Source organism: Pyrus communis, chromosome 6 (genome assembly GCF_963583255.1).
Source record: "Pyrus communis chromosome 6, drPyrComm1.1, whole genome shotgun sequence".
Classification (NCBI taxonomy): domain Eukaryota; kingdom Viridiplantae; phylum Streptophyta; class Magnoliopsida; order Rosales; family Rosaceae; genus Pyrus; species Pyrus communis.
The window spans coordinates 14,294,879-14,319,861 of record NC_084808.1 but is presented as its reverse complement, the minus strand read 5'-3'; the positions used below and the strand labels follow the sequence as shown (position 1 = coordinate 14,319,861).

The 24,983-nt window shown below is 36.1% G+C and overlaps 2 protein-coding genes across 2 annotated transcripts; one reads left to right on the top strand and one right to left on the bottom strand.

The window, feature by feature from the left end:
• Positions 1–366: 366 nt before the first annotated feature.
• LOC137737483 (DNA mismatch repair protein MSH1, mitochondrial) lies at positions 367–12,414 on the top strand. Its single transcript, XM_068476977.1, has 22 exons — positions 367–518; positions 1,269–1,404; positions 1,531–1,628; positions 2,688–2,763; positions 2,946–3,065; positions 3,598–3,645; positions 4,014–4,078; positions 4,583–4,668; positions 4,911–5,075; positions 5,498–5,607; positions 5,698–5,803; positions 6,056–6,131; positions 6,424–6,482; positions 7,059–7,126; positions 7,645–7,818; positions 8,459–8,665; positions 8,827–9,083; positions 9,222–9,365; positions 10,036–10,093; positions 10,204–10,503; positions 11,030–11,749; positions 11,953–12,414. Exons 1-22 carry the CDS (start codon positions 400–402, stop codon positions 12,181–12,183), a joined length of 3,423 nt encoding a protein of 1,140 aa, XP_068333078.1. The 5' UTR covers positions 367–399; the 3' UTR covers positions 12,184–12,414.
• A 534-nt stretch (positions 12,415–12,948) lies between these two features.
• On the bottom strand, positions 12,949–13,894 carry LOC137736089 (uncharacterized). Its single transcript, XM_068475424.1, has 2 exons — positions 13,476–13,894; positions 12,949–13,114 (listed from the first exon to the last, which is right to left on the bottom strand). The coding sequence occupies exons 1-2, from the start codon at positions 13,892–13,894 to the stop codon at positions 12,949–12,951; spliced, it is 585 nt and encodes a 194-aa protein (XP_068331525.1).
• Positions 13,895–24,983: the final 11,089 nt, after the last annotated feature.

The following is a 24,983-nucleotide window of genomic DNA, read 5'->3' as shown; positions in this document are numbered from 1 at the left end:
TAGTGCTAAGTTTGAGACATTCCGAATTAAAGAGATACATTCTAATTGCCATCCAACTCTTTTGGGAAAATTTCAGAATCGAAAATGTTGATTCGGAAAAGAAATTACGGTTGGGAATGGAATCTCCAATCCAAAATACACCCGTACCTCTGTCCTTAGCCTCGGACAAGTGATCCACACGTTCCAACTCCATAGTCCACACCGCATCCAAACCCCATCACTTAAGACTGTCCTGCCCTTCCACATCCCAAAACAGACAAAAACATCCTCCAGTCTCTCCACTCCAGTGCTCCCAAAAGTAGCCCTTTTTAGCCTGTTGCTGTCTGGCGGGAAGTTCAGAAGAGGCAAAACGGGAAAACGAAAACCCTAACTTGGATACAGTTTCAGTGTTTCACCGCCATGTACTGGCTCGCTACTCGGAACGGCGTCGTCTCTTTCCCTCGCTGCTGCCATCTCGCTCTTCTTCTTCGCTCCCCTCCTCGTAAATGCAGCTCTTTCATTCCCTCTCCTCCGCTCATGTACTCTCTCTCTCTCCCTCTCTCTCTATGAAATAATTTTCTGTTTTATTAATTTATGCATGCTGATGTCTTTGTGTGTAACATTGTTGAATTATGAATTTATATTGTTGTATATGTTCTTGGGTCATTGAAATTTCAATGAAAGGAGAATCCTTTTGAAGCTTTAGAGACCTTGCCTTATCCACGAGATTTGAATTTCCATCGAATAAGATTTCGGAAATGCCAAGCTTGGTTCATCGATGAAGAGTAAGAAATGGTTTAATGGGTCTTTGTCAAAATTTCAATTTTGGAAAATACTCTTTCCGATATGTTTATGTAGAAATTATCGTAACTTAATTAAAATCAAGATACTTCAGTAGCAAAGAAACAAAATCGAAACTCCCCATAAGTGCATTGGTGTTTTTGGTAATGTGCAATGAACCAAAGCTATTACTCAACAACTTAATTCGTTTTATTGTAAACATACTTATGAAAATGTTTGAGGATGCCTTACAAAATGATAGTATCAATCAGCCTTGGTATAAAATTCAAATGTGGTCTGATGAGAATTCCCTTCATTTAATTAAAAGAAATAAAATAAATACTTGGAAACAGAACAACTATTCAAGAACTAGCCATACCCACTGGCGAAGTAGGTAATACTTTTTTGCCTTCTTTGTGTGTGTCTGTGTACCTTTAATATTCATCTTTAATTTTATTCTTTTACTTCAACTAGTACAATGAGATTATTTTTTTGTTCTGCATTAATAGTGGACAGTTTCGAAGGATTCGTTGTTTCAAAGATCAAAAAGTTTCAGGAGGAAGCAGAAAAGGGACCAAAAAACTTAATGCTTTGAATAATTTCCTGGATGAAAGAGCTCTTTCTAACATACTTTGGTGGAAGGAGGTTTGTTACTGCACACATTTTGCTGTTGTGAATAGACAAGTTCTCTTTTTTTGGCTTTCATTGGGAATATGATTTCTTGATATCTTCACTGAAGATCTTTCATCATCACACGTGTTTCATTTGCAGAGGATGGAGATGTGCAGGAAGCCTTCAACTGTCCAGCTGGTTAAAAGGCTTGACTATTCCAATTTGCTAGGCTTGGACGTTAACTTAAAAAATGGGAGGTGAGATCTTTTTATGATACTTTATCGATCTTATTGTTATTTCAATTGTGTGTTTATGGAAGAGAGAATGAGAAGAAAAAACTCATGTGTTATGTACCGTTCTTTTCTGCTCTTAGCGGTTGAGCTTGTTTTCCTTTTCTTGTAAAGTTTTATGTAAATATTCATATGACCTCTTTTTTGCATCCTTAGATGACATGAAGGACTAAACTGTAGGTTCCTCAAATTTAGCTCCCTGCTGTGGGTCATGGATAGGTTAAAGAAATGCCAATGATAGCCATCAAACCTACAAAGTGTCAGGTTACAGGTTTTGAAATGAGAAGACTTGGGTTGATTACTGTGCTCAACCATACGTTTCATCTCTATTTCATGCCAAAGTGAACCTAGAAAGAAGCTCGGTGTGTACTTAGAAGTTTGGTCCTTCGTGCCAAAGTTTAAATGTTTAGATGTAAAGACAACTGAGTTTGAAGAATCTTACATAGATTTATAGACCCTTTGAGTGCTGTATGAAACATGTAGGTCTGTTTGCACTACTCGCATTCATGATCAACAGGATTTTGTACTTTAACTTTCTTGAAAGATTAGAGGCAGAGAATGGATCAAATTTCTATGTGGACTAGAAGACAGTAAATTGTTAATAGTTAAGAGTTTTAGTATGGATTATTTATCTCTAGTATTTTGAATTTAAATATAAAAGGGTTGGAATTATAGCATCTTTGTAGTACACGTGAGTTGTAGCAGCTTGATGTTCTTTGTAATAGCACTACTCATCTATTATCCAAAGAAAGGTTGTTGCATCTCTGCGTTGGCATAAAGTCCCTTTACATGTTTTGTGCACATAAATTTCCCAAACATAAGGAATTGAATCCTGACAGAAATAATTAATTTACTCTTTTCTGAAAGATCTCCAAGAGTTTTTTTTTTCATAGTAAAAGAGTATTCTTTCAAACATGTACATGTTCATAGGTTTTGATAGAAAACTATTTGGTCATCTTTCTTGGAAGCTTCAAAAGATTGTTTCTTTCTTTGTAAAGCTCATTAAGTATACCTTGTTTGTTTTAGTCTAAAAGAAGGAACGCTCAACTCGGATATCTTGCAGTTCAAGTCAAAATTTCCACGTGAAGTTTTGCTCTGCAGAGTATGTAACTACTTGTATATCAGCCCTTTTGGTATTAGGAAGCTTTTAATGCTAAATTTTTTCATGCGATCTTTTCTACTTCATAATTGGTCTGCCTTGTTGAAATCTCTTAAAATTCGTAATATGTTTATATATAGTTTATTAATAGGTGCAACAATTGTTTTATTTTATTTATTTTTCAGGTTGGTGACTTTTATGAAGCCCTTGGAATAGATGCTTGTATTTTGGTTGAATATGCAGGTTTAAATCCTTTTGGGGGTCTGCGCTCAGATAGTATTCCAAGAGCTGGTTGCCCGGTTGTGGTATAGATCATACTTTGTTTTCGTATGCATGTTATATTTGGATTCCTTGAACTTCAAATATTTCTAGACATGGAAGTTTTATTCTCTCACAATTCTTACTTTGTCATTTCTTTCCTAATTTTGGAGAAACTGTATATACTTAATAGTAAAAACCCTACTATGCATTTGTACAAGATTATCAAAAAATGGGGCCTTGTTAAAGTGTGAACTTTGTTCCTCTTGGTTTTCCCTGGGAACTATACCATGTTTAGCAAATTGAATATGCTTAAGAGGTCTTTCACATTTGTTATTAACTTATTATTTTGCATAGCTATAGGATGGTATGTTGGGAATCGTGCTAAATAATTAGTATGGCATAATTTCTACCCCATTTTTTTTGCTTCCTTCTTCCAAAGTTTATATAATTATGTTTTTCCAATTCAGCCCAATATAAAGAAATGTTTCTTGTCAATTTTTTTTCAATCAATTCCTTACACATATTATCATGTGTTTATTCTGTCGAGGACTCAGTGCAATTATATATGATTTGCAGAATCTTCGTCAAACTTTGGATGATCTGACACGGAATGGGTTTTCGGTGGTGAGTATAGCATTTATGATAACTATACTAATCATTTTATTGTATTCATAAATTATACTGGTGCATTGAAGTTTTAACTACTTTTTTATGTATTCACTTTACTGTTGTCCGTAATATGCAATTACGCCTTCAGGTCCTTATTGTTTTCTGCTCCATTAATGGATGATAGGTTTACTGCATAATTTGTATGTTTGCACCTATGAAACGCTGAGGCATGCTTCATACGGTGTTCATCTTGTACTTCTGTTGCCTTTAGTGGTGTATCATGCATCCATTGCCTTATATGGTCATTTTTTTGTCATCCAACTAGTTTGTTCAGTGTTCATCGTCTGATTGGTTGCTCAATGATCATGCTTTGGTCCTTGTAGTGCATTGTGGAAGAAGTTCAGGGCCCAACACAAGCTCGTTCCCGTAAAGGGCGTTTTATATCGGGGTAATTACATGTGGATAACTCATTCATTTATAGTTTGTCATTTTGTTATATAACATACCATTAAACAGATTTTTTTTGTTTCCTTTTTTGAATTGAGTGATAGAAATTGTTTTATTGTTTATTTTGAAGAAAGGGATAGATATCTAATCCTGAAACATGTTATTGTGTATTCTGAATTTCTGGTACAACACAGTTAGTACAGTTGTCATAAAAAATGTTCTCAATGAACAGTTATCTACGTCACAAATACACATGCTGCTTCTTGGAAACTTAATATACATGTGGTCTTTTATTTTGTTTTTATAAAAATTATTAGATTTTTATTGAAGATGAAACATTAAGCTTCTTATGGTTGTTCATATTTTGATGTCAGAAGTTTCATGTTATTTAGGGTGTGGAGCATGAAAATTTCCTGTATCCTTATATTGCTTCAGAAAATTTTATTTTTGAATTTGATGCCCAAAATTCTTGACATGCATATTTTTCTTCTGACTTGTATTTCAGGCATGCTCATCCTGGTAGTCCTTACGTCTTTGGACTTGTTGGGGTTGATCACGATCTTGATTTTCCAGAACCAATGCCTGTTGTTGGTAAGAATACAATATATTTTCTTACTTCAAAAAGTTAATTCACTAGATTTTCCCGTCCTTGATTGTTTAATGCTTCAAGTTAATTTTGCACTCCAATTTAGGCTAAAAATCGGTTCCTAAATTCATGTGTCTTTCTTAAGGCTGTAAGTTAGATTCTGTTGTTCACAGTCCTTAAAGGCAATACAGCTATCTTAGGTTGACTTGTGTAAGGTTCATTAATACTTGGAAAATATATGTGGCAGGAATATCTCGTTCCGCAAGAGGGTATTGCATCAATTTTGTCCTGGAGACCATGAAAACTTATTCGTCAGAGGATGGTTTGACTGAGGAGGCCTTGGTTACTAAGCTTCGTACATGTCGGTACCATCATTTATTTCTGCATACGTCTTTGAGGAGCAATTTCTCAGGTAGATATAACTTCTAAATTGATGTCAAAAATGGTTGGTGCATCCTTTATTGCCTGTGGGGTGCTTTTGTTAGGCCAAATTGTAAAATTGTGCAGAGGATATCTGATTTTGGTTGTGGCTTGCATTTTTCTCTGCAAGTGAGGCATAGACCGGTTGGAAGTTAAAGTTAATGCCTCCAGATTAAGTTTTTGTTATTAACTTATTCTACACCTTGAATTTTTTTTCCCCTAAATGTGCCTTGCAAATATTTTGAGAAACCTTCGTTTCCCATAATATAAGTTTTGGGTGATTATTTTTTCTTGCTCTTCAACCAAGAAAATAAAATTTCTTTTTCATAACTTTATATAGTTCTCTTATCGTTCTGCTATTCTTCCTTAAGTAGTTTATTTGATGCTTAATTATATCAAGAGTCTCCTTTACAGGAACTTGTCGTTGGGGAGAATTTGGTGAGGGAGGCTTACTGTGGGGAGAATGTAATGGTAGACATTTTGAATGGTTTGAAGGCAATCCTGTCACTGAGATTTTATCTAAGGTTAACATATCTAATGAATTTATTGTGTATTCCACTTTTTGTTCGCTGGCATATCGTATGAGATATCCATCTGTCTATCGAACGTCTCAGGTTAAGGATCTTTATGGTCTTGATGAAGAAGTTACATTCAGGAATGTGAGCGTGCCTTCAGAAAACAGACCCCACCCTTTAACCCTTGGAACAGCGACTCAAATTGGTTTGTCTATTTGCATCGACGATTTTACTTTAGGGTAGTGCTATTCACACACCCCTTTTTTTACCTCTTACATACCCATGTTAATTTTTGTCCATTGATCTTCTTCAATTCATTTGATCCGACGCCCGAAAGTTGAGAGGGGTGTGGGAGAGGTAAAAATGGGTGTTTGGATAGCACTACCCTTATTTGATTGTCATGATATGAAGTCATTGTCAAGTTAAAAGTGATTGATATGTTTCTGCACACTTCCAGGTGCCATACCGACTGAGGGCATACCTTGTTTGTTGAAGGTGTTGCTTCCTTCAAATTGCACAGGCCTCCCTTTATTGTGAGTATATTATGTATGCTTTTCCGTTGTAACAAACTGCATAGCCCTACGTTTTGTTGTGACCATATGCACGTTTTTTCTTTGGTGTGCCTGAACAAATACATCACCGCCATTTGATCACTGCTGAGTTTTTCTTTCATTCAAATGACAAATTCCTCCAGTTTCCCTTTTCAGTCAGTTCTGTTCGATGTACAATCTCACAATATGCTAATGTACGCGTACGGCTGTATGTCTGTGTGGGTACATGTTTTTGTACTTTGTTCCTTAGATTTGTTTGTTTCTGATTTCTCAGGTTTGTTAGGGATCTTCTTCTTAATCCTCCAGCTTATGATATATCATCCACAATTCAAGGTGAGCTGTGATGTAATTTTTGTACTGCTTCAGCATGAGATCATAGCATCTGAATTCTTTTCCCCAAACATATTGTTTCTTGTCCATTATCTTTTGGTGTGTTTTATACTAAGTCAATCCTGGTGCATTGTTCCATGACTTTGTACGGTTTCTGCTCAAACGTGTGCCACTACATTCATGTCCACTCGCACACCAACTAAGAGACAGATTAATTAATTTGTATGATATATAGAGGGTGGGTGGGGGCGAACTTAAAAAAGTAACAATTTTAATTGATAAGGGTTCACTTTTCCATATAGTAGGTGAGTTCCATGCAGAAAGGCTTCAAAGCGAGAAAACTCAAAATAATAAGAGCCACAAACCTGCGTGATTCAAAGTTTCAAATAAAATGTGTCCATAAGATTCTAGATTATCTAAATTTATCATAATGTACTAATTACAGTATTTTGTTCCTCTGAGATCCTGAACAATAGATTAGCATTTAACGTGTTATGTTTGACCTGCATGGCATGCCATCTCATTATTATGTTTTTCTAAATCCTCTGACAAGTGTTTTTTTATTTGTTATTAAATCAGCAACGTGCAGACTTATGAGCAGCATAACGTGCTCGATTCCTGAGTTTACTTGTGTTTCACCTGCAAAGGTTGTATCCGGACCATGTTATTGTGATTTAAACATAGCCGTGTTATTGTAATTTAAACATAGCTTGCTCTTGCTTTCGTTCTTTTCACTTTTATAAAATATCAAGACCTTAAAACAGTCTCTGTGTAAAACCTTTCGTCCGAGTGATATCCTTCTCCATAGTTGACATTGACCTTTCTATGACTCAAGTATGAATTTGAAGTATCTAAGTTAGCTGAGTAATTACTTCCCAGATTTCGGTCTTTTAATGTTTATGTTTTAGATTTTCGATGCAATGCTATGAAATTGAAAGGTGAGTATTTTAAGTATTTGCTTCTATTATATCTCTATTTAAAGAATTTTGCCCCGTGTCTTGACTATATTTAACTGTTGAATATAAATTTACTCAATAAATGGTTCTCACATAATACATGGATGTTTTAGTGAATATGCATACAGGGGAGTATTCATGTGTGTGCGCCTCCATATACGCATGCCTTTTTATACCCTGGTAAATAATCCTGGTTGTATGTTTCACAGCTGGTGAAGCTTCTTGAACTGAGGGAGGCCAATCATATTGAGTTCTGCAGAATTAAAAATGTTCTCGATGAAATATTGCACATGCAAAAAGCCCCTGAGCTATGTGAAATCCTGCAGTTGTTGATGGATCCTACATGGGTGGCAACTGGATTGAAAATTGACTTTGAGACATTAGTAAGTACAGCTGCTGAGTTGATTTTACTGTTTTTTCTGATCTTTTTCTTTTGGTTTTTAATGTCCTCTAGAGGAAAAGTTTTATAGTTGAATAGGTTAAGTGAAAAACCAACCTCCAAACTAGATGGCTAGATCCTTGTTCATGAAATTTGAAATATCTGGGTTCAAGACCCCTCCTGGAAATGAAACATTCACTTTACAATCTTCAATATGGAGCCCCCTATGTATATTCTTGTTGTCTTCTCTATGAAGGGCACTAGTGCTTAGCCTAACATAAATCTCATAAGTTCCCGCTCTATTTGATTCAAATACATTTAATCTTAGTTCTCAAAGACTTGCTATAAAGGATGTTACACAAATCTTTCAATATCCATGAAACATCCATTTTGAATTATAGGTATAAGTTTTTTAATAGTCGTAATAAGTTACTAGATTCTTTATAAAACATGCATCTTTTGGAAGGCATATGTATATCTTCTCTTTCTTTTGCAATTGAAAGCGCTCTGTTGGTTGGACGATTATAAATTTATTAGATTGCTGTGGATTGAGACGTATAAATCTTGCAGGTATTTGTATAGATCTTAAAGTGTCTATACTGTTTGTTTTCCATGCATATAATATTAGTCCCTTTTTTGGCCAGGTTAATGAATGCGAGTGCACTTCAGATAGTATTGGTGAAATGATCTCCCTGGATGGAGAACATGACCAAAAATTTAGTTCTTTTCTTGTTGTTCCTAATGATTTTTTTGAGGATATGGAGTCTTCATGGAAAGGTCGTATAAAGAGAATGCATATAGAGGCAGCGGTTGCAGAAGTGGAAAAGGCTGCTGAGGCGTTATCTCTAGCAGTAGGTCTCCAGCACTCAACTTTCGCTCACACGTTTACATGTCTCAAAATTAACTTTTAATTATATTGTCCTAGAAGGCACTCCATTAAGATTTCAACATTTTCTTTCCTAATTATAAGCATTTTAATGTACATATGTTCATAGCATTTAGAACTTTGCAGGTTACTGAAGATTTCCTGCCTATTATTTCTAGAATAAAGGCCACCACAGCTCCACTTGGAGGCCCAAAAGGAGAAATATTATATGCACGGGAGCACGAAGCTGTTTGGTTTAAGGGTAAACGGTTTGCACCTGCTGTTTGGGGTGGTACCCCTGGGGAAGAACAGATTAAACAGCTTAAACCTGCTCTAGATTCAAAAGGTAGAAAGGTTGGAGAAGAGTGGTTTACCACAGCGAAGGTGGAGGACGCTTTAACAAGGTGTGCTATTTTCCTTGATACGGAAGTTGCTTTCATTCTTCTTCAATTTGGCTAACCTACTCTTTATTTCTTCATTTAGTCCTCTACATTGAATAGAGTTACTTAACCTTTTATTTTCTTTTTCTTTTTCTGTTGTAGGTATCATGAGGCAGGTGCCAAGGCCAAAACAAGGGTATTGGAATTGTTGAGGGGACTTTCTTCTGATCTACAAGCGAAGATCAATATCCTTGTATTCTCCTCAATGCTTCTAGTTATTGCAAAGGCATTATTTGCTCATGTGAGGTTGGGTTTTATGACTTTAAAATGCCTTTAAACAGTACTCGTATTATCTGCAATTGTAATCAGCGATGTGATTTAATAGTTAGATGGTCAGCTAGAATAATTTGTAGGGATCGCTTTCAATGCGTAGTGTCTATCTGTACTATAATTTTATTCTGTGGACAGTATTTTCATTGGGTAGTCATAATAATTCGGTTGTTTTCTTCATGTAAGAACTTACTGAGACTATCAGAGTATCACTTGTATTAGTTTTTCACATTCTCTTTGATCATCTTAAGCATATGTTACACAGATCTTCAATCTGCTTTTATATATTACTTTTACTCCCTCGTTCAATGAGGGCAGTTTTGTTGTTTCACTAAACCTCAGGAGGTTGGTTTTCTTTGCTCATGTTAAAGGAATTAAATAAGTTGAAAGTTTTCATGGAGTTTTTATTTGATGCAATAGAATTTTAACGAAAACTCAGCCTTAGTGAAGCTTTGATCAAATCCTAAGCTGTTAGCTAACTGACTAACAATAAGAAGTAAGAACCATCATCCATGTTATTTTTTATTGTAGGTTTTATAACTATTCTTTGAAACCCACAAATTTGATCTCTTGGGAGGTTGCTTTATTATTCACATCTTTAGTGTGGTATCTATTGTATTCTGATTTTGTTGCCGGCATATTGCAGTGAAGGGAGAAGAAGGAAATGGGTATTTCCCACCCTTGGAGAGTCCTGTAGGTTGAAGGTAGTGTCAATAAATCACTCTTGTCCTTTTTGATTGCCAGCTCACATATCCATATCATGTCTCTTACATCCGTACTGTAACTGTTATATATATTTATTTGTTGGACGTAGGATGTAAAACCATTGAATGGAGGAAATGGGATGAAGATAGTTGGTTTATCGCCATACTGGTTGGATGTAGCAGAGGGTAGTGCTGTAAATAACACTGTTGATATGCAGTCATTGTTTCTTTTGACTGGACCAAACGGTGGTGGTAAATCAAGTTTGTTACGATCAATTTGTGCTGCCGCATTACTTGGAATATGTGGATTTATGGTGCCTGCAGAATCAGCCTCGATTCCTCATTTTGATTCGATTATGCTTCACATGAAATCTTATGACAGCCCTGCTGATGGGAAAAGTTCCTTTCAGGTATGATATCATTGTATGCTGTCTTAGTTGCCTATAGTCAGTAAGTAATGTAGTAATTAGTTTAGTTTCTCCTAAATTAGTTAAGCTCTTCATGCTCAGCTACATGTCCTTAATCTTTCCACTTCAAGCAGGGAGGACTTGAGCCCCTTAATTTCCTTTATGTCTTATTGCGGAATTTTATTATTAGACTGCCTATGTAAACAAGCCCTTCTGCAATTGGATTGCAGTTTTGTCATTGTTTGGGACTTAAGACCCAACTTTACTCTATCTTCGTCTCTCTTGCGCTGTAGTTTCTTCTCTCCCTCACCTTCTTCCCTATGGCTTACATGTTATATAGAACAATGTTTGGATCAAATCACAAATTAATCTAAAAGAAAAACTTGCCTTAGTGTTTTGTTTGACGTGATTTTCTGATTCCTCATACATATTTATAATCATCTGAATCCCATACAGACTGGAATCGGAACATCAACTTTTAATGGTTGCAGCCGTACACACTTCATGTTACCCAATTTCATTGTTTCAGGTGGAGATGTCAGAAATTCGGTCCATTGTTACTGGAGCCACTAAGAGAAGTCTCGTACTTGTAGATGAAATCTGCCGAGGAACAGAAACAGCAAAGGGTACATGTATTGCTGGTAGTATTGTTGAAACTCTTGATGCAGTAGGTTGTCTAGGTATCATATCTACCCACTTGCATGGGATATTTAGTTTGCCTCTTAATACAAAGAACACTGTAAACAAAGCAATGGGAACTGTATATGTGGATGGCCAAACAAAACCAACCTGGAAGTTGATGGATGGGATCTGTAGAGAAAGCTTAGCATTTGAAACGGCTAAGAGGGAAGGGATTCCTGAAACAATAATCGACAGAGCTGAAGACCTGTATCATTCAGTTTACGCAAATGAGGTACTTCTAGGAAAGAATGACACAAAAGTTGAACAGTTAAGTTCCACAGGTTTTAGCAATTCTGAGAGATCCCATCCCCCGTCAAGTAGTGCTAAAGTTGAAGCTGTGACAGGATCAACGAACAGAATGGAAGTCCTACAGAAGGAGGTTGAGAGTGCAATCACCTTGATTTGCCAAAAGATGCTGACTAAGCTCTATAAGAAGAAAAAAACATCAGAACTTACTGAGATACGCTGTGTTCTAATTGGTACAAGGGAACAGCCACCTCCATCAACCATTGGTCTGTCATGTGTATATGTGATTCTCAGGCCTGATACGCGACTGTATGTTGGGCAGGTAATTTTTTGTTAACAGAAATTCCTTTCAGTTATTTCTGGTTTTAAGAAAAAAGTAGTCATGATAGTCACTCTCAAGGTCGGTCTATGTCCTTGATAATTATTGGTCTCGGTCATTGGCTGAAAAAATGACGCTCATGTATTATAAAACTTTTTATTATGCTATGTGTTTCAATCTAATATGTCTACATATTGGTTTCATAGACGGATGATCTGGAGGGACGAGTCCGTGCACATCGTTCAAAGGAAGGACTGCAGAACGCCAATTTCCTTTATTTCACTGTCCCGGGAAAGAGCTTGGCTTGCCAATTAGAGACTCTTCTAATCAACCAGCTTCCTAATCAAGGATACCATCTGATCAATGTGGCTGATGGTAAGCATAGGAATTTTGGCACGTCCAATCTTTCCTTGGATGGTGTGGCGGTTTGTAGATAATTCCGCAGATATCTTTATGTACAAGGTTGCTTTTGTTAGGGAAAATGGAGAGATGGTTGACAATCCTTTAACCTATATATGTATGTATTTGTAGCAGTGGCTGCAACAATTTTGTTTTTGTTCCGTTGCTCCACTTAACGTGTTTGTCAGCCAAGTAGACGGATGTGAAGTTCTGCTGGTACTTGTAATATATTACAATTGTTATTTATCCGATTCTCCTTTTTCTACCCAATCCGCAGTACTTGACATATCATTGCTACATTACAGTTTTTGGTTTCATTGAGTGGAAGCATGACTCTTATGAGCTAAAATGGCAAGTTTTTGACGATGCAGATTATATAGTGGAAGTGTATGCACACCGATAAACAGTTCCTTTTTGTTTAGCCGGGTACAAACTTTGTTTTAGAATGAAATGACACTGCTATCTCGTTAATTTGGTTCTACTATCAACATTTTCATGTTGGTTTACAGGAGCCAATCATTGTTACATATGTACAAACCTATTTTTCTTCATTTGGAATTGAACAATTTCATACATATATGGCTCACTCCTTAACCAACCAAGATCAGCACAACAAATATAGTCTCATCGTCAAGCTCACTATGTCTAGACATCAACCGATTTAGCGAACTAAACTTCTTGTTTGATTTGATTCTACTGTCCCAACGATCAATGTATATCATTAATCGAATGCAGAAGACGAACAGCATAACAAAGCATCTAAGACGAAAAGGCAAGTGCTTCTCTGGGAATTCGAGTGCTTGTTAAGCCAGAAGCCAGAAGTTTTTGTGGGTCTTTGTATTGAGAAGGTAGCCTCCATTTTGTCCCTTTTTCTGCACTCCGACGCAGGTGCAGCTGCTTTTATCAATCAAATACTCTGCTGTGTCTATTGGTTTTGTCCCTCGCGTGGAACCTCCAGGCCTCCTGTATCTGTTTGAGGTACACAAAACAAAGAGATTAGCAAATATTCAAGTTGATCAATCTGTTTTCGCACACCAAATCTCAGTAATACTTTGACCCAAAACAAAAATTCCGACGGAAGTTCAAATATCAGCATTTTTGTAAGGCTTAGGAGATGAGAATTTGGATTATTTTTGTAAGAAGCACTGCTGCTCGTCAAAAAAGCGTTTTTTATGACCCAAAATGTCTTTAAGGTATTAAAAACAAATACTAAAAAAAGCTTTTGGTTGTTATAAAGCACTTTTAGATATTAAAAAACAGTACACAAAAAGTAAACTGATCAACGAGGTTCTTGTTGTAAAAGGCAATGAAAATGTATGAGCAAACTCACCCTAAGATAACTGTAGAAAGACTCCGTCGTTGACCTATAACAAGGACATCCACCCCAAGAACCTTGCTTTGATCTAGAATAATACTTGCTTTGTCCTTGCCTTCCATTATCGCCACCTTCTCTACCCGCACACGTACTTTTGGTTTTGCATGTTTGCATGCATTCTTCATTTCTTCAAGAAACTCCGTGTTCCCTAAGCCTCCTTCTACAGCTGCGGTGGCGGAGCCACCCCTAGGTCTTTTAAGGAACATCGTTATCGTGTATCGCCATGAATTAGGGTTTTCGACATGGAAGAGAATCAATTCATCGTTCTCGGAAACAGTTTTAGACAGTGCATATTGGAGTGCACCTGCTGACTCTTGGGTTGGATCTGCTACCACCATTATTCTCCGAGGCGACGCATTACGTCGAAAGTCCATGTCCCAAAGCTATCGATACACCACCATCAACCACAACCAGAAAACCCAAAGGGTTTTGCAATTAAGGGTAGGAAGTTTCTTGTTTGTGATTATTATTAGGGTGGGCTGTTACACCCATCCTCCGGACGCGGACAATTTCCAGCAAAGCTCTTGAGGAAAACTGTTTGAGATTGAACTGCTAGCTAAAAGTCTAACACAGAAATACTTATTTCTTCTTCCTTTTATTTCAGACAGAATAATATTCTTTTACTTATGTTAGTTGTTTTTCTTTTCTTGGCCTGTGCATGCATTCAGATTTAACGTAGCTTCGAACAACTAAAATTCAACTTTTTAAGGTTACAACTTGAAATATCTGTCACTTGCTAAAAATAAACTACTAACTCAACAGGATATATAAGTACTAACAAACAAAAACCACCAAACACCCGAAACAAACAAACAAAAAAAAAAAAAAAAAAAAAAAAAAAAGGGGAAAACTAAATCTTATGGCCCGTTTGATATATATTTTTTGTTTGTATTCTGGTATTACTGTATAACGAGGGGAAGTAGAAGAAAGGGAAAAATAGAATAAACTAGGTGAGAAAGAAAGAATAGGAGAATATATAAAATTAAATACTATTATAAGTTTTCTTTGCTTTTAACTACCAATCCGAACATATTTATATGCTATCCATGTAAGCGAAGTAGTTGTTGCAAAATGAAAAAAAAATGGTGGATGGAAGATTTGTGAAAAAAAAAATTACAGAAAAAATCTCATCAATTCACTTGTCATGCTCGAAATGATTTTTAGTTGTGAAATTTGTTTAATGTTACAAAATAAGTTGATTTCTCTAAAATATTAAGTTTGCAGTGTTTTCTATAAAAATATGATATTATCAACCACTTACTAGCAAAAAGTGCCTTGTTAATTTTATAACCTATTCATTTCACAATTTTCATTGCCTCCTCTCTTTTATAACCTATTCATTTCACAATTTTTATTGCCTCCTCTCTTCTTCATCTCTACGTCTTTTCTGTAATTTCCCCCACTTTTGTATTTCTTACTTTACAAATAACATGTTTGTGATCAACTCCACATGTTTCCTGCTTCCATGCTTATGTTATTTTTTTTTTTTAAATGAAATCCACAATTTTATTGTAAAGAATGAGAGCTTATAATATCAAAATGCGAAAGGGTATTACTCTTCACATTACAAACACACTAGAACTACTACTCAATAAGATTTAATCACCAAAAATACAAGGAAAAAAAAAAATCTGAAACCACTTTCTTGTGTAATTCAAGAAGTAATAGCTTTCGTTTTGACTTGCTATTTTGGTCCTGAAGTCGATTTCATAGAGAGCTAAAATGATAGATTTAGCCTGCTTAATGGATAATTAGCCAAAAAGCGAGAATTAACATAAAGATTGTGAGCGTGCCGTAGTGCTTATCGGGTATGACTAGGGTTCGAATCCTGCCGCTGCTCACCTTTTTTTTCATTTCTTCACAGCGTTACACATTTTTTCATAATTGAGAAGAATTTGTTGTTATTGGCTTTTTCTTTCCCTGTGTAAATACAAAACTTCCAAAAGAATCAATAGGCGATAAACTCTTTCTGAAGAAAACCGAGGTTATTTTGTCCATTCCTCACACGTGCCACAACCTCAACCAAAATATAAAAAATAAAAAAAAACCGTCAGCCAAATGAGACCGCTTCGGATTAATCTCCCAATAAAGTTTTTCTTACAGTCCTTAAAAATCTTCAATCCAATTATCTCCCATTACAGCCAAAGCAATAGAAGAAAACCAACATAAATAAGATCAGACTGAAATTAGATATCAAACAAAAAGCAAAGCATCATGTTACTGTTTCAAATACTCAATTGAATAACTATATAATAATTAAGTTCCACAATATAAAATCCAATAAGGAAGACAATTCATACCACTAAACTATAAAGAAAACAGGCATAGAAATGAAGGTAACTGCACCAAGTTTGATCCTTGAACCAGTACAATTCTTCAGCAACAAAACTGAGAAATGCTGCAAACTAATCCAACAAATCTGGGCTAAGTGAGAGTAAGAGATCGAGGTATGAGAGGGATGTGAATGATGGATGAGAGAGAGAGAGAGAGAGTTGTTTTTGTCTCAAAAGACGCATCTCCTTTGTGTTCTTCAAATAAAATGCGTTTTGTTGTATATAATTTTGAATCGGAAAATAAAAATTTAAAATATATAAAATGTGAGTTTAATTCATGAAGGAATACGTCTCTAGACTCTAACTCAATGAGGCACCATCGTGATCGAGTTACAGGATGCACCTCACCGTAGCCAAGGCAACGATTCCTTATACTCAGAGTCTCTCAGGGGATGCATTAATTTGTATGGCATTGCCATCGTTTCCAAATAGTTGTATCCCTACACAGTCAGACACCATGCACGTCATATATACACACCCCACTGCCACCACCATTTCTCATCATCCACCAACTGTACGTACTGGATCATTCTTAACTGTAAGAAAACAGAGTCATCATTTCAACAAGATGGATACTTGGTCGGTTTTGCTCTTTCTTGCTGTTGCGGCAGTCATCCTCTTTGCACCGCTGTTCATGGGGCCCGTGCACCCGCCAGCCCTCCCGCTGCTTCTTGCCTTTGCTATTATTCTTGGAGCCGTTTGGATTGCCCTTAAGCAGGGATCCAAATAATTAAATTATGTTATGTTCTTCTTTGTACTACTCCATGCATGAGTATACTGCATGAGAAATAATAATAATAATGAAATAATAAATATTATGTTACTGACTTAATTGGTTAATTGGTCCCTTAACTTCAGTTTCTGTAGTCTCTCGAGTTTGTGATCAAACTTGTCATGTTTTCCGTCTATTTTATTTCATGTTCCTCCAGTAGGCAAAAGTTTCCCAGGTTATGAATTGCGCTAACTCCGAGTGCAATCAAAACCCGTAGAAAATTTAAAATCAAAAGTCTCACTTCATATACAAATCTTCGTTGCATACTCTCTTCTATCCTTAATTTATATAGCGACGACTGTGACATATTTGCATCATCCATATTTTAACTTTCTTCTTCAATTTGCATACTGTGACTTTTGTCTATCTAGTTTAATTTAATGTCTCTCAACTCTAGATTAAGCTCAATAAAATCCTTAATTTGACTATTATGAAACTAGAGCAAAAAAGTTTCAAGAAATGTCACGTCAATCATTCAATTATTTTTCTTGTAAATTTGACGGAGTCGGATAACATGCGACATTATATAAGACGCAAAAATAGTTACAAATCTAATTAAGGAAAAGTCATATTTTAATCAAAACGCATCATATAAACAAAAGTTAACACGTTATTGAGCTCCTTAATATTGTTTGGAAATTAATTTCACGGTTGTAGACGAAACCCCCACCACGGGGCTAACTTTTGGTCTCCAATTAATGATGGATCCAATCCTCCCGGTGAGGAGAAATTTCTTATATGAGTAAATAAACCTATGACATGTCTGGAATTTCATAGCCAGCATCTGAAGAGAAAGACTTGAAAAAGGTAAAGATCTTGTTGTCGGTTTCTTTCGAATGACGGTGAGGGGAGAGATTTTTTAGTGTGACTGGCAGACGAGATGGTACACCACGTGTTACTATACAAATGATGGGATATGTGTGTTAAAAAGTTAATAACTTAAAAAAAGGGAGCGGCAACGCCAATAGTGCCGCCATATGATGGGAAAATTGGTAACCGGATCCCCTCTGGGCGCAATAAAACTGAGCCTACTGAGCAAGGGATCCGGCCCGTTGAAATTTGATCAAACGGCTACAAACAGGGGACCCTTCTAAAGTTATAATAATGGTAGCCGTTGGATCAAATTTCAAAGGCCCGGATCCCTTGCTTAACAGGCTCAGCTTTAATGGGTCCGAAGGGGATCCGGTTTTAGAAAATTGTAGTACATAGCAACAAATTGATGTGGCATCCTCCAAAACCTTGCATAGATAAATTATGAAGGGTAAAAATCTCGTTGTAAAAACTGTGGATTTAAATTAATATCTTAGTATTATTCCTCTTGAAGAAAGTTGGGGCTCTAACATAAAACTAATTGGCAATACGAGGGGTGACCTAGCCTCTTATAAACCCTTGCAAGGTTTCTCCTTTTACCAACATGGGACTCTTTTACCTTTACATCTCACACACTGCCTCACTTGTAGTGAATTTTCAAGCCAAACACGTGGACAACATGAATTGAGCGTCGTGGAACACGTGTGACCATTGTGCTTCACACGTAGGGTCAACCTAGCTTTGATACATGAAGAAAGTTAAGGTTCCACCATATAACCAATTGGCAATATAGGGAGTAGCCCGACCTGTTATAAGCAGGTTTTTTCTTTCACCAATGTGAAACTCTTTTACCTTCACCCAACGTTAAAGTTGAAGGAAAGGGATCCTTTCCGGATCCCTTTCTCCTAATCCACCAAGTCCGGGGATTCAGACCATTGAAATTTGATCCAACATCTACAAACATGGGCCCACTTTAGAAGTTATAATAACTTTAGCCGTTGGATCAAATTTCAATGGTTCGGATCCTCGAACTTGGTGGATTAGGAGTAAAGGATCCCCTGAGAGGATCCCTTTCCAAAGTTCAAAAACAATTATATGCAAAAGCTCATGAAGTTCCTTGAGAATCTGCAAAGACGACATTAATTATCATGTTCAGATTTTGATTTCGCGAAAACATTCGCATTTTATTTTTTTTCCCTTCTATTTCTATCCCCAGTCCCCCTTTTTCCACCAAACAATTGTTTAATTAAAGTACTGTTTATCTAAAAACTTAAGAGTAATGATAAGTAAAACAACTTTTTAGATCAAATTTGCAATTCATGTGTGTCAACAATTAAAAATACTGAAAATATGACTTTAACCTATCAAATTCAATTTCTTTTATATAAAACCCGACATAACCTCTTTATTCGAATAAAACTCAATGACCAGACTCCACATAACCACATTCATTAATTACGTTTGACTTTTCACATTTTAAATTTGCCCAATGTCTAAAATATCCTTTTTTGCATGTTTTAATGTGCACAATTAAACATATGCAAATTTTAAGGAGGATTAATGATTTTACAAAAATAAAAAAAGCACTAATATTCTAAATGCATTGCATGTTATATGAGAATTTAGGATTTCCACATTTTGTAATTATTTTGGTTGATTCATGTTTCTCTCATTCCATAAAATTTGCTTCTAATTTGATATAGGAATTAATTTGGAAAGATATCTTAATCTTAACAAAAAATTTCAATTTGAACATATTTTTGGGTAAATTACATTAAACCATCTCAACTTTAGGTCACATTACAATCTCATACCTCATATCTCATATTTTAAACATTGCAATGTCATACATCAACTCACGAATTCATTGCAATGTCAAACCTCCATTAAAAAATCTGTTAAGTAAGCAGTTCAATGATGATGTGGCAACAGTGAATCCCACATTTGTGCTGACATGTCACCCAACTAATGCCACATGGCCAAACAAGTAATAAAAAAATATTTTAATTATTAAAAATTATTCAATTCATTTAATAATTTTTTAAATAATTTAAATAAATAAATAAATAAAATTAAAAAAAACAACCCAGATCAACTTCCCTTTCACCTCTCTACCTGAGTTCCTACGGCACACCACCCACCTCATTCCTTCCCTTCACTTATCTCTCTCCCTTTCTCCTTCTTAGTCGTACCCATTTATCTCTCCTTAGCGACCTGCTTATCATGGAGCCTGGTGAGAGGTGGGAATTTAGTTAGGATGAAATTTGAATGGCTAGTGGGTGGCGTGGTGGTCCTCGATGGAATCGAATTCTCTGTAATTCATTAATTTGCAAAGGTTAGGGTTTTTGGAGGATGGGATTTGAATGGCATTTTGAGTTTCTGTGGTGGCAAAGATTAAAGTTGATTGAGAGGGTGGCGTCGACGAACTCGTGGTCGGGTCGGTCGCTAAGGGTTTTGAGGACGGAACAAGTTTGGAAGACATTGGAGATGTCGTGTTGAATGGAGGCGAAGACTTTGGGGTTGGAGAGGTAGGACATCTGGTTAAAGATGGGGGTGCTAATCAAAGGGATGGGCGCCGTTGCGGATTTTGCAGAGGTCAGGAGGGAAAGGAAAAACAAGGAGAAAGAAAAACTAAGGGAAAATGAAGGGATGAAAAAAAAGAGAAAAAATTATTTGAACGTCAGTCCACGTGTCAATCAGTAGGTCCTGCACTTGCCACGTCATCAGTTAATAGAGAAAATTGACAGAGAAATTGACGAGGTATGACATTGCAACGAATTCGTAAGATGAGGTATGACATTGCCATGTTCAAAAGACAAGTTATGAGATTGTGGTGCAACCCAAAGTTGAGATGATTTAGTGTAATTTACCCTATATTTTTTTAGTGAAATTGTCTATCTTTTAAAATATTTATCAATCAAATAATGTACCTATAATTTTATACCATAATCTATCGTATAAAATTTGTCGAATAATAATGTACCTATTATTTAATTTTTACAACACTAATGTATCTTCAAAAATAATTTACTTATTGTTTAGTTTTAGCAAAAATAATTTACCTGATGTACCTATTGTTTAATTTAAAAAAAAAATTAATGTATTTACAAAAATAATTTATCTATCGTAACGAATTCGTAAGATAAGGTATGACATTGCCATGTTCAAAAGACGAAGTATGAGAATGTGGTGCAACCCAAAGTTAAGATGATTTAGTGTAATTTACCCTATAATGTTTTAGTGAAATGGTCTATCTTTTGAAATATTTATCAATAGAATAATGTACCTATAATTTTATACCATAATCTATCGTATAAAATTTGTGGAATAATAATGTACCTATTATTTAATTTTTAACACTAATGTATCTTCAAAAATAATTTACTTAGTATTTAGTTTTAGCAAAAATAATTTACCTGATGTACCTATTGTTTAATTTTAAAAAAAAATTAATATATTTACAAAAATAATTTATCTATTGTTCAAATTTTAAGATAAAAATTTAAATGTTCTTATTTAACAACAATGTTTCCGCAATTTTATTTTTTGCTTTTTAATTTTATATGAAACTAATTTACCTATCGTGACAATAATGTATGTACAATTTTATATAAAAAAATTTACCATCTTTTTTTGTTTTTTTTACAACAATAATGTATCTACAATTTTATTTTTGTATGAATATAATTTAGGGAGCCTTACTTATAGAGACACAAATATATACTATATTTCACACAACTCCACACCTTTTAAAACATTACAAGGAGGGACAAAAAACCCAATAATAGAAAACCAAGCCCAACCCAAAAAGAAACGGACCGACTAAATTACAACCCATGCCACTCGATTATAATCACTAATAAACGGCCACGTTAACCACTACACGACAAAAATCATAAAAACTAACCGGTTCTTTTCTCTTTTCCATTCAATACCCGCGTTCCTCTTCCCCAAACATATCATTTCAAATTCCTATCACACAAAAGATACTTTTCCAGAAGAAAACCCTAAAATCTCCATAGTTTTCAACACTTTCAAGCCGGATTTTCAGTAAAGTGACTCACAAAGTTCAGCCGGATTTCCAAAAAGATCAGTGTTTCAAAGGTTTTCCTACTACTCAAAATTGTCCTTTTGCATGATTATATTTCAAAATCTGTAAAAAAACTAATGCATTATCAAATTTTTGGATGTATTATCAAGTATTTTTGCACTAGTTTTTGCAAAAGAAAACTGTAAAAAAACGCTTGCATTATCAAGTGCACTTGATTTTACAAAAAATTTAGTGTTCCAGTTCGTGAAAAAACAATTTTCAATGCTTTAGATGTTTCAGTTTCGCTTTTTTAGTTTATATGTATACTGATTCTTAAACATCTAAAAAAGAAAATGAATATACGTTTAAATTTTGTGAGTAAAAACATTAACCGTCTAGCTTCAATTCTGCACTTTGAACCGATGCTGGACTTTGTAAATTAATTCTGGTTCTACTTTCTGTTTGTAAATTGATTCTTAAACATCTGAAAAAGAAAATGAGTATGCGTCTAAATTTTGTGAGTAAAAACATTAACTGTCTAGCTTCGATGTTACACATTGAGCTGATGCTGCACTTTGAACTGATGTTGCACTTTGTGCGCTAAGTGATGCTGCATCTACTTGTTTGCTAAGTAATATTGCATGTAGCTTGTGCACTAAGTGATGTTGCATCTACTTGTTTGCTAAGTAATATTGCATGTAGCTTGTGCACTAAGTGATGTTGCATCTACTTGTGTGTTTAGTGATGTTGCATCTACTTGTTTGCTAAGTGATGCTGCATATAGCTTGCGTACAAGTGATGATGCATATAGCTTGTATGCTTTGTTCATGATCACCTACCAGAAGCCATATCTCAAGCATATCGATGAGCATAAGCCGTTTCCACTCAACTTCAAGATGCCCGCGTTCCCCACTTTTAGTGGAAAAAATGGCAATGTATCATCTAGAGATCACATGTTTGGGAACTCGTTGGTAGGTCTAGCATCTTATTGGTACTCTCTTCTGCCCCCTAATTCTATTTCTAACTAGGGGTAAATGGATATGGCTTTCCATTTACAGTTCTATAGGATGGAGCCCAAGATGTCTATCAATGACTTAGTAAAGGTGAAGCAATATGAACATAAGTCTACAGAGGACTTCATGATGAGGTTTATAATGACAAGAATGAGGTGCCAATTCCATATCAATCATGCCCAACTTATATCCATTGCTTAAAAGGCTTTGAGGCTGCCTTTAAGGAAAAAGTTTTATGATATATAATTCAATGAGTTGCAAGAGTTGGTGATTGCTGCCACAGAGTATGATAAGTTGTTGCTTGAAGAACAACAAGTGAAACACTCATCTAAGGTGCCCCATTTCTACAAAAGTAAAACCGCAATCCACCAAGTGGAGTTCAAAGAAGCAAAACCAGAAGAAAATGATGACCATGAGAAAAAAGGGATGTACATGTGTGCGGCAGAGATGACTACCCCCTTTAAACCTTTAATAGTGAAGGGGTTAGTTCAATTAGTCAAGGATCAGAAAGTGGTGATGAATGATGGTGGATTTGTCTCTATGAAGCCCCCTAAATACCAGAGTTACTCTTTCAATATAACCAAGGCCTCAGAGATCTATGAAGACTTGGTGCAGGTAAGAGTAATTGTGCCCGACAACACTAAAAAACTACCCAAGCCCAAAGAATTGAGAGGAAATAAATATTGCAAGCTGCACTACACCTTTAACCACTTTATAGCCAATTGTGTCCAGTTCAGGGATTGGATACAAGACCTCATAGTCAAGGGAAAGTTGTTGTTGGAGAAACCCCAGGCTAATATGATGATTGACACAAATCCCTTCCTAGAAGCCCTAATTAACATGATCAACTTGAGTTGGGCTGAAAAAGGGAAACGAAAAAGAGTTGGGCTGAAAAAGAGAAAGGGAAAGCTACCTGAGAAGTAAAGGCTGAAAGGTGACCAAATGATAGACCAACATAAGGAACTATCAAGTTGCATGAGATACCCAAAACAGCTATAGTTAAAGGGCTGGTGTTGTGTAGCAAGTGCCAATGTGAATGTGAGTTAGAGGTACCAGCATCAAGAGATATTATTGATCAAGAATTGATCAAAAAAAAAGAACGAGAAGCCCGTATAAGCATCATGCAGGCAACTGAGAAAGAGACATCCATAAATGTTTTCCAACGATTAGGATAAGATTCTCAACCAAAATGCTTGTTAGAGGTATTCAGAAATTATGAAGCCTCTGAAGAAGAGGAAGATAGAGAAGCCAAAATACCAAAATGGGTGGAGGTAAAGCCACCCCAGCCAAGCTATGTCGGTGGAGATGTCAGAATAAATGAGAGGATAGTGTATCCAATCATGAAGAAAAATCCTGACCAACTCGGGCGGAAATGGTACATGGTTGGAAAAGATGGAAAGCCCGTCAAAGAAATAAGAGCCTCTATGATCAAGAGAGTTCAGAGGCAGCACAAAGCCCACATGAACTCACTAAAAGTCTATGCAGCCTAAGAAACCTTTGAGAACGTGAAGTTTGAGAAAGTACCTCATGGGGGAAAAATCAACTTCATTGGAGAACCAAAAAAGAGGTAGAAAAGGCAAATAGCAAAACAGAGGGGGAAGGAGATCATGTGCCAAAAAACCCTCATCCTGGGAAGTATAAAATCTTGAGGAGAGCTCAGGAAGACATGGTAATGATGTTAACACCAAGATGAAGCCTAAAGCCAATCTGTTTTGGAACTATCTTGCCTGAAAGAAGAATGCTTTCACCATTGTTGGTTGATACTCTTTGTGAAGTTCCAGGACAAATGCCAAACTTTGGCATAACTCAGGAGAAAGCGCTACCCGAACTAATGTTACCCAAAAAGGCACAGGCCTGGTTAGATGAATTCATCGACCACATTGGAGGCAAGAAGAATGACTTACTTGAACCTAGCAAATTCCACGTAAACATGACAAATGTTTTATCTGCCATGTTTTGCGCCGAGCTGGATCAACCTGCCATAATGAAGGGTGATTACTTGGCAACATAACCTATGATGGCACATGTTAGTGTTGAAGAAGCGGGAAAAAAAGAGTCGGGCAGCATAGGTTTGCCCGAGCCCACAAAGAAAGAGCCCGAGAAAGTGCACACAAACAGAATAGTATTCATTCGACTGACCTTGGCTCTAGCTAACCATCTCAAGCCTATATATGTAACTGCTCATCTGGAGGGGGTACCCTTCAAGAGGGTTTTGATTGATGGAAGAGCTGCGGTCAATGTGTTACCATATAAGCAGATGAAAATGGTGTATAGAAGTGAGGAGGATCTTATCCCCACAAATCTAACAGTTTCCAGTTTATTTGGAGCCATCACCAAAACTCATAGGATATTGGCCCTGGAGGTTGACTTGGGCTCCAAGCAAATCATGCTAGCCTTCTTTGTTATGGATAGTACTTCCATCTATGGAGCTTTACTAGGCCGAGATTGGATTCATCAGAGCTTCTCTGTGCCTTCCACCCTGCACCAACAAGTAGCAATTTACCA

Excerpts from the sequence above, each read along its gene's own strand:
- LOC137737483 (XM_068476977.1), top strand. The coding sequence starts at position 400 with ATGTACTGGCTCGCTACTCGGAACGGCGTCGTCTCTTTCCCTCGCTGC. Across the intron at positions 5,804-6,055 it reads TGGAACAGCGACTCAAATTG|GTGCCATACCGACTGAGGGC; the intron begins GTTTGTCTATTT and ends GCACACTTCCAG. Across the intron at positions 10,094-10,203 it reads GAGAGTCCTGTAGGTTGAAG|GATGTAAAACCATTGAATGG; the intron begins GTAGTGTCAATA and ends TGTTGGACGTAG.
- LOC137736089 (XM_068475424.1), bottom strand. The coding sequence starts at position 13,894 with ATGGACTTTCGACGTAATGCGTCGCCTCGGAGAATAATGGTGGTAGCA. Across the intron at positions 13,115-13,475 it reads CTTTCTACAGTTATCTTAGG|ATACAGGAGGCCTGGAGGTT; the intron begins GTGAGTTTGCTC and ends TACCTCAAACAG.